The sequence below is a fragment of the Gastrolobium bilobum genome, unplaced genomic scaffold (assembly GCF_033153095.1).
Source record: "Gastrolobium bilobum isolate Gb01-03AN ecotype WA unplaced genomic scaffold, APGP_CSIRO_Gbil_v1 utg118497, whole genome shotgun sequence".
NCBI classification, from domain to species: domain Eukaryota; kingdom Viridiplantae; phylum Streptophyta; class Magnoliopsida; order Fabales; family Fabaceae; genus Gastrolobium; species Gastrolobium bilobum.
This window is the reverse complement of record NW_026897793.1, coordinates 27,438-37,365: the sequence shown is the minus strand read 5'-3', so window position 1 is coordinate 37,365 and position 9,928 is coordinate 27,438. Positions and strand designations below refer to the sequence as shown.

The 9,928-nt window shown below is 36.3% G+C and overlaps 1 protein-coding gene across 1 annotated transcript; it reads right to left on the bottom strand.

Moving 5' to 3' along the window:
• Positions 1 to 4,993: 4,993 nt before the first annotated feature.
• On the bottom strand, positions 4,994 to 8,531 carry LOC133310365 (geraniol 8-hydroxylase-like). Its single transcript, XM_061511282.1, has 2 exons — positions 7,638 to 8,531; positions 4,994 to 6,027 (listed from the first exon to the last, which is right to left on the bottom strand). Exons 1-2 carry the CDS (start codon positions 8,529 to 8,531, stop codon positions 5,416 to 5,418), a joined length of 1,506 nt encoding a protein of 501 aa, XP_061367266.1. The 3' UTR covers positions 4,994 to 5,415.
• Positions 8,532 to 9,928: the final 1,397 nt, after the last annotated feature.

Below are 9,928 nucleotides of genomic sequence, written 5' to 3'. Positions count from 1 at the left end.
AATCAGCAATAAAAGAATGCGTGGCACCAGAATAAAAAAAAACACTAAGCATTTCATCACGAATAGAAATCATACCTCGCACCAAACTAGCTGACCTCTCAACCTCTTGCTGAGTCACTGCATATACTCGGGCAACTGGAGGTGGGAGAGGTAGAGATGGTTCATCAACCACAATAGAAGCCGGAGTAGCCTGGATAGTAGAAACTTGTCCCCCATTAAAAGGACAGTCCCTAATAAAATGCCCAGGTTGGCCACACTTATAACACAGTCTTTGTTCTCTCCTGCAAACCCCAGAATGGGCTTTTCCACATATAGAGCATTGATGAGCAGATTTAAAATTTCCAGGCTTAGAATTTCCCGCCTTTTTGAACTTACCATCAGACTGTCTAACCTGCAACCCTTTTCCTTTAGAATTCCCAGAAGTGTTTTTAGGACCAGAATTAGGAGTAGATTAGTCCTTATGCTTCCTTCTATAGTACTCTTGAATGTTTTTACACTTTTTGACGAGTGCAGCAAAAGTATCAAAAGTGTGTCCTGCAAGTTTTTCAGAAATATTATCATGTAGTCCCCTATGAAATTTAAACAACAGATCATCCTCAGTAGGTGGAGCTCTCTGGAAATGAGAATATTTAGCCAGCTTATTAAACTTATTCAGATATTCATCAATAGACATATGGCCCTGCTTTAGTTCTTCAAATTCACCCTTCTTCCTTATCCGAGCTTCAGCCGGAAAGTATTTTAGCAAGAATTGCCTTTCAAATAAAGGCCAGGTAATAGCATGACCCTGACATTCCAAGGGCTGACGGGTATTTCTCCACCAATCGGCTGCATCATTCTGCAGCATATAAGAAGCATACAGCAATCTCTACTAATCATCACACTCCATGACAGTAAAAATGCGATCCAACTCCTCTAACCACTGAATTGTGGCAATCGGATCAATGCCTCCTTTGTAATTTGGTGGTGCATGTTTTCGGAAGGCATTAAGCATTCTTTCTCTTTGCTCTCTATTAGTGGCTGGCTGCGCCACACCACCCTTGTGACTAAATTCTTCATTCATATCATTATTTCCTTCACCCTCCACAACAATGGGATTATGAGGAGGAGGAACAAGCTGTTGTGGTTGTGGCTCAGGCTGTGGTTGTGGCTGTGGCTGTTGCAAAGGTTGTGGTTGTGGACCTTGCCCACCAGCCCTCACCTCAACCAAGAGTAATCTCATCATTTCAATATTCGGCATTCTGCTTGCTTCCATCATTTCTTGATTGGCCAACCTATTAGCCTCTAACAGGTCTTGATTTGCTTTCATCATCACTTCCAGCTCTCGCTGCCTAGCTGCAGCCATATTTTGTTGCATCTCAGTTAAGGCCGTTATCATTGGATCTGGCTGTGAAGTATTTCCCCGCTGATTTACTCAGGGTCTAGCCAAATCTGCTAATATTAGATCGGTCGGGTAAATAAGAGGATCAGAAGTCCTTCTTGGGCGAACCATAATTCTGCATATTTCACACAAAGGAATGAGTTAGCTACGCTCACACTCGGTGATCAAACATGCATATCATAGTACTCCAAGAAAACTGAAGAATATAACAACCCGAACAGTTCATGCAATATTTCACAGGCTCTCCTAGAGAAACTGCTCTGATACCATAAATGTAACATCCTCGTCTCGAGCCGGTTCAATTAACATGCATATGATATAAACAGAAACAGCGGAAGACTTAACTTACGAAAATACGAACTAAATTTTTCTTTTTCTTTTTATTTCTCATTCGACGTAAACGAAAATCGGACAGAGTTTCCTCTATAAATCGGACAACTGGGGATTTTCCAATCCCACTCAGAAGCATTTCCTGATAAACTGTTTATACAGCACATCAATCCAGAAGTACCAGTCATGCAAATATAATCAGATACCCATCCATGGGCGCATGCATAACTTGGCTCAGTGCCGCTAATCTAACAGCATGCAATCCAATACATAAACATAACTGAATACTACATCATCATATAACGTGCCTGAATACTCAAATGTACATGCATCAAACTGACAGACATGTACAAAACATATACAAGCCACATACAAAATAAAGGATCTAACATCATGATCCACAAAATACTGAAATACTAAATGAAAGCACTATACTCCAAAATAGAAGTAGCCTACAGCTATTCTAAATCCAATACGTCCAAAATCCTCAGCCACGGGTAGTGTCCCTGACTCGAGAGGTCTCACCGGGGATCTGGGCACCTGAAAATATGGCCCCAACGAGGGGTGAGATTACAAATCTCAATAAGCTCCAGGTTTATAGAGAATTCTCCATACCCCTGGCTCACTCCTGCATGAAAGTCAGATACAGAGTATACAAATACAACATATAACAGATATCATAACAGAACAGAGCATGTATCCATAACATATCAGAGATGTGCGCCGTCATTCCCAAGGGAGGACCCCAAGTGGAAATCAACGCACGTGTTCCCGAGGGAGGACCCCAAAGCGGAACCAGACATATCAGAGGCGTACACCATTAGTCCTGAGGGAGGACCCCAAAGCGGACATCAGGGTACTATACAATCAATGGCCAGAGATTTTTACAGAAATCATATTACAGAAGTCATATCAGAGCAAAACATATCATGTTATCAAATAACTCTATATGAATGCATCTATACAAAGCATCTAAATAACAGTCATACAGTCCAACCATAGTTCACTAACCATGGTGGAGCACTCAAGCAAGAAAAGACTCCTTAAACATAGAGCTTACCTCTTGAAGCTTTATTAATCCGCTTACTTGTGACACAAGTTACTTTTATATCTTCAAGAGATTTTGATCCTTTTCAGTCCCTAGGTACACCTAGAGCAAGAATCCACAAATACAAATTAATAAAATGCCATCATGCCTAGCTTTCACATAAGGCATACATTTTATCGCTTCTTTTCGTTTCTTTATGTTTTTGCCAATGCTATGCCAATACACAAGTCTAGACCACCTTATACTCGTTAGGATTTCCTTAATTTAATCAAGTGTTCACTTGAGAATTTTCAACATAATTCATGCCATTTTCTCTAAAAGGCCGTGAACCTACCTTTAGGAACTCAATGTATTTTTCAACCCTTATTCAAGCCATTTCATTTCTTAACTCATCAATTTTATACAATACATTACAACACATTTTATTAAAATAAAATGTAATAAAATATATTCCCAAGCCACCCTATAGGTCGAACTCTACAAGGACAATAAGCAAAAGGGTTCTTTTCTTTTTAATTATTATTTCTTCCCTTAATTAGCAACTACACATACATAAATATATATGTTCATCAAGTCTCAATTAATTTTGTCATGACAAGCTCCTCTAAAGCCCCCAAGGCCGAAGCAAAAGGGCAAGTATTTATAGGATTTTTCCTTTTAGGCCTTCTTCCTAATTTCATACTTAATCCAACACAATAAACCCTCTTAATACATCAACTAAAATTTGCACAATGGACCCTATTAAGGCAGAAACATAGAGAGAAAGGTATATGATTTTTCTCTAATTTTTTTTATATACATACAAATGCTCATTTTCATTTCCTAAATCCAAAACAACCAAGATTCATCATCTAATCAAAGTTTAAACTAATTTATTTCTCACTCAAAAGATGCTCATAAATTTCAAGACATAAATCACAAAATAAAAGCATAGGATTAGAGGTTTATTACCTCCAAAAGCTTATACAAGGTCAAGGAGGTAACCTCCAAGCAAGTCTACACCAAAAAACTCCTTTTTTCCACCTTGGATGAATAGTGCACGAAATTGGGGTGATGGATATCTCCCTCCACAAACGAAATCAGCTCAAATGGAGGGGTGGAATGGCTTCCTTGGGTGATTTCCTATGGAATTGGTATAATGGGTCAATGATTTAGTGTAGGATTCATGGAGAAATCAAGAAATGAAACAAAGCAAACCCTATCCCTTCCCATGGCTGATCCTCGGGTAGAAGAGAGCAGTTTTTTTAATGTGAATAGTGATTTTTGTAAGTCACTTATGTTTTATAAATACTTGTGGCTTTACCGGATGTTTTTCTATCGCGTATTTTTACTTGAATTGACCCGGAACCAACTTAAAGCTACTGACATATTTTTATTTTTCTAAAATCATTTACATTCCTTTTTAATTCTTACAAAACAATATTCATAATTCACAGTATGGTTTTTGCTTTTTTGACGAAATGCATTGTGAATCACTAATTGTACTTCATTTACTTATGAAACTTAAAACTTATAAACTTATCATTTTCTTGGGCCTATATTGACTTGCTTGGCATATATTGGACTTTCTTATTCTTATTTCATCAATTATTTGTTTCTGAGCTCTACCGGTTGCTTAAACAGCAGTACAAAATGCCCGGTAGAAACACTATTCACGAGATTTTCACGGAAAGTGTCAGACTATACAATTTTTCGTTCTGAACTCATATTTGTCGTCAGAATTATCAAATTATGTCTCTAAAATCATTTTGTTCATTTAAGCTCTACCGGTTAATTCACAAACTGTAAATTCTCCGGCAGAACGCACTCTTCATAACATAGTCATGATTACAGTCAAAATACTCAGAATCATTCTCTGAATCTAATTATGGAATTTAAATCCGTAAATTAAATCTCTAATTAAGATTTACCATTTAAGGTCATTATATTGGGTGAAAGTCTTTTTATTAGTTTATATTATATTCTAACACGCATCCTCATAAGAGAACCCATTGGACTTGAAAAGGTTTATGATCCATCAAGCCCAGCCATCTGTGCTAAGAAATTTCACACAAAAAATAGGAGGCGACGATGATCGAATCTGGAACACCAAGACTTTGATACCATGTAAAGAATCAATTCAATGCAACAATTTAAACTTTTGGACTAAATTGGTTCTTTCCATCCTTAATTAAATAGTACAAATAAAAAAAGTATGCTCAAGAGATAGTATAAGAGAGTGCGTTTTATTTGTTGTCTTTCATAACCATACATAGCGCATACATGACAATACGGTCCTACATAGGCGTAGTATGCGACTTTGCATTAAGCGAGTATTTAAGACTTCAGTAAATATCATTTTCGATCTTCAGCAAATTTTACGATATCCGCTTTAGTCCTTAGCAAATAAAAAGGCTATTCGTGGTCCCTAAGAAATTCAAAATGGATCCATTTTAGTCCTTTTGAGGAACTAATGTGAGTCTTTTTAATTTGTGAGGAACCACGATTTCAATTAAATGGATTTATTTTGAATTTCTTAAGAACTGCGAATAGCCTTTTTATTTGATAAGGATTAAAACGGGCATCGTGAAATTTGTTGAGGACCAAAAAAAGATATTTACACTTAATACTTTTACTACCGCCGCTATTTTATTCCATAATGTGTAACATTTCAGAGAAATTAATTGCTAATTTTCTCTGGAATAATTCTGACGGGTTCAGCCTTTGCTAAAGCTAGCCCAAAGTTGTCGTCCATGTTCATATCCTCTATTGACATACCATCTTCAAGTCTCCAATTAAAACAGTTGAGTATTGAACCCAACATCAAATACAACATCCTCATGGCAAACAGCAAGCCAGGACAAACTCGACGCCCAGAACCAAATGGTGTTAGCTCATAATTGCGACCTTTGACATCAATTTCAGAGCTTAAGAACCTTTCTGGTGAAAACACATTTGCATCTTTCCAACTACTTGAATTTCTTCCAATAGCCCACACATTAACTAGCACCCTTGCACCTTTTGGGATTGTGTAGCCACAAATTTCCACATTTTCATCGGCTTTCCGTGGGATTAAAAGTGGGACAGGAGGGTGCAATCTCAAGGTCTCCTTTATTACTGCTTGTAAATAAGGAAGCCTGGCAATATCTGATTCCTCAACAGGTTTACCTTTCCCAATGGTTTGCTCCAACTCTTGTTTTGCTTTTTCCATAGCCTGTGCATTTTGGAGTAACTCTGCCATTGCCCATTCTAGCGTATGTGTAACTGGATCCGTTCCCGCAACAAATAGAGTCTAGTAAACCACAATTATTAAAAGTGTTTTTTAGTCAGTGATTCAAATAGCAAAATTAGCTCTACTTTTTTTAAAAATCATTTTTAAAAAGTAATGCATAATATAATTTTTTTTTTCCCGAATTTCCTTCTAAACGTCCTTAGTTGGTGGAATATTATTCCCTCTTGTTATAATTAACTTAGGTGGTGTTTGGTTGCATTCTTTTTCAAACTTTCCTATGCATCTGAAGGAAGTAATCCGGAAAGCACTTGTTTGGTTCCATAGATTTAGTCTAAATTCCCACCAATCCTAATTGCATTGCATTTTGAATATGCAAGTGGAATGATGGTGTTTGGCACTGTTCAGGAAGAATTCTTGGAGGTGGTTTTTTGTGAAAACTGGCAAAGGCACTGTGTAGACAATATCTCAAACGACCATTATACCCTCCAAAGACACAGATTTTTTCTTGTTTTGAAGGTAAAGGGTAGGATGTTTGTTTCAAAAAAAATTTAAAACAGGGGTATTTTCGTAATAGCATCATTTTTTCCCATCTATATTTTACCTACAGCCAAACATAGACTTCATAAATGTTACCTAATTTTTCCGGTAATATTTTTTTCAACCAAACAACTTTTTTTACATTTTCTTACCAAACTTACTTTCCAACCATTTTCCCACTATTCTTATTTCCCTATTATTCATAAAAATTTTTTCTCAACCAAACGCCCCTTTAAGGGTGGATTGTTGGATAAGCGCTTATCACTAAGCGTTTATCACTAGATCAAAAATTATAGCTGTTAGTAAGGGTGTAATTTTTTTTATTTACCTCTACTAATCCAGGCTATGGTTCGATTTGGCTCTTACCCCAAACTAAGTCTTGATAAGGCAAGATGATGGCCTCTATAACATGAATACAGTTTCATTTTATAGTCTGTTTGGATTATCTCTTTTTTAAGTTAGAAATTACTCATTATAAATTAAAGTTAAAAAAAAACTTAAAAAAAAAGTTAAAAACTGTTTGGTGATTGCATAAAAAATTTAGCTTAAAAGCACATATTTCAAGAAAACATACTCTCTTTATCTCTATAGCTCTTTAGTGATTTGGTTCAACAAATTGAACCAGTTTTAATTTTTTATGAATAAATTTTGATTTCAGTTAGTTCTGAAAAAAAAAGAAATATTTTTTTTCAAAGACACAAAATGAAATATTAATAGTAAAAGAAAAAGAACTGGGTCAATTATTTTGGTTCTCGGCCTAAAGCATGTTTTTTTTGTACTATCAGAATATGTACTTCATTACTAGAAATAGGAAAATATGGGATTTAGATGAAAATAATTATAAAAAGATGGGTAAAATGAAAAAATTCAATTATATTACTTATTCTCAAATTTAGTAAAGGATGCACGAGTCTTCGGTACCGAGGGAGTATTAATTGAAGATCTTTTATGGTCGGAACAAAATAATTCGGTTTTTTAATCCCTTGTACAAAAAGTGATTTAATTTCTAAACTGATTTGAAAAAATATAATTAGGTTCATAGTCCCATTCGATTCTTTTGAAATTTTTTTACACCCTTTAATATATATATAACGGAACTGGAGAAAATAGAAAAGGGAGAGGAGAATATATACCAGGGATAAGTGTTCAATTTTGGTTTTGTCCATCTCTTGGCTGTTCTCTTGAGCAATGTTGAGTAAGGTATTTAGCATGTCATTGTGTGTGTCAGCAGCACTTTGAACTTCCCTTAGCTTCAACCTTTGATCAACCAAACGGCGGAAGATGTCTATGACCTTTCCAGCGTAAAAACCGTTGCGACTATTAATGCGCTGTGGATCAACCTTTTTCAGCGCAGGGTAAAAGTCAGCCAAGTTAGGTTTTCCACACTCTTTCATGATATGTGTCACTGTCTCCTTGAAATCTCCAGCTGAACCTGCAGACTCAAACAAATCTACAGAGAAAATAGTGTTTGATAATAAATTGATTACAGTATTGAAAGCTGCTGCTCCAATATCTACTGCTTCACTAATTAAGCTGCTTTGATTGATATCATGAAGGAGTTCTTGCAGTTTCATACGCCTAAGGTCTTGACTAGCATCCAAAGTCTTATTGGAGAATAACTGAGTATTGCATATTTTCCTTAGGTCTCGCCACTGAGGTGAAACAGGCAAGAAGGTCATGCTATACTTTTCGTGGTTGAAAACTTCCACAGCATGTGGAACGTCTCGGTTTGACAAGAACTGATCATGGGTTTGAAGAACCTCTTTGGCCATTTCTGCTGAAGAGACAACTATGGTTGTTACTTGTCCTAACTTCAGACACATTATTGGGCCGTAGATTTGAGCAAGTTTTGCCAGTGATTGGTGGGGCTTTTTGCCCAATGCAAGGAGGTTTCCCACTATAGGAAGAGGTGAAGGTCCTGGTGGGAGCTTGTACTTTGCATTTTTGCCTCTTGAAAGCAGAGAACGCAAAGCTTGTGCAAGAGTGAATGTCAACACAAGTAGGAGTACACAACTCAGGAACTCCATCTCTTGGGACAACAAGGAAATCAATGAGAGTAATGATACAATACAAGTGGCCAAGTCTGCAGATGAAAGTATTTATAGGAAAAACTAAAAAGAGTGGAGGAGACTGGGCCACGTATCATAATCTAATTCAATTATTTTTTCAAATGAGAGACGTAACGTATTTTGACTCTTACTATATTTTCCCATAGTCAACTAATGTTGTCATGAATGTTGCCACTTGTGGTATTACTGGAATATCTATTCCTTTATTAAATAAAAAAAAAAATGGGACTTAAAGTGAGAACAATCATAAAAAGATAGATAAAATAATAAAAGTCAAATTTTCTTCTTCTTAATTTAATAAAAAATGTACTGAGTTTAAGTACTATAAAAGTGTGGAAGATATTTTGCACTTGTATAAGTTGCACAAGAATAATTCACTCGAATACGTATGCAAAAGTTTGAGTTTAATTAAAATCGATGGGTGCAATGCAGACACGTATATTTATAGTAATCAACTAGTGAGTGAACGAGTGCAAAGCAACAGTAACCCCATAAAAGGAAAGAGTTGGCGCGTGGGATAGGTAATCCCCACTGAGTAATTGACCATAGCCACCATGGTTTCACTTTCAGAAATAGCAATCTCATCTACGCAACACTCTGACTCTCTCTCAGACGTTTGCACAAAAATATTATCAAACTGTCACGCCAACAGTAAATTTTGTCAAAATATCACGTGACATAATTCGTTACACAGTATAGCGAATTATGCATACAAGTAATTCGCTACACAGTATAACAAAATATGCCACGTCAGAACCAAAAATGTCACATGTCAAATTTTGATAAATTCGCTACCCTATGTAGCGAATTTATCAAAATTTGACATGTGGCATTTTTGGTTCTGTACATTCTGACGAGGCATATTTCGCTACACTATGTAGCAAATTACTTGCATGCATAATTCGCTACACTGTGTAGCGAATTATGCCGCGTGACATTTTGGCAAAATTTATTGTTGACGTGTGACAGTCTGATAATTTTTTTATCCAAGCGTAGCACTTTGGTCATTGTCCCGTCACTCTCATCCCTTCACCCGTTTTTTTCTTCCTATTTCGGTCTTCAAATAAATGCCTCACTGCAACAAGAATCTTTCCCATTCATGACATATGCACTTTTTAAAACGTTGGTCTGAACAGAGAAAAAAAAGGAGAATGAAAAAGAAGTAGGGAGATGAGTTCTTGATAAATTTATTCAAAGAAAATGGTTTCAATGTTCACAAACTTGATGTTTGCTGCTGCAAACAAGTTGAGAACCGCTCAAGGAAGTTGATAATGAATCGGCGTTGGGTCCATTCTGTATTTCGCGTTTTAGATGGTTCCAACTCTTCTACCAGTAAAGAAGCAAAGGCGAATAAG

What these genes read in the sequence shown, in the direction of transcription:
- LOC133310365 (XM_061511282.1), bottom strand. Translation starts at nt 8,531, where the DNA reads ATGGAGTTCCTGAGTTGTGTACTCCTACTTGTGTTGACATTCACTCTT. An exon ending in AAATTGAACACTTATCCCTG is followed by an intron (nt 6,028 to 7,637) that starts GTATATATTCTC and finishes GTGGTTTACTAG; the next exon opens with ACTCTATTTGTTGCGGGAAC.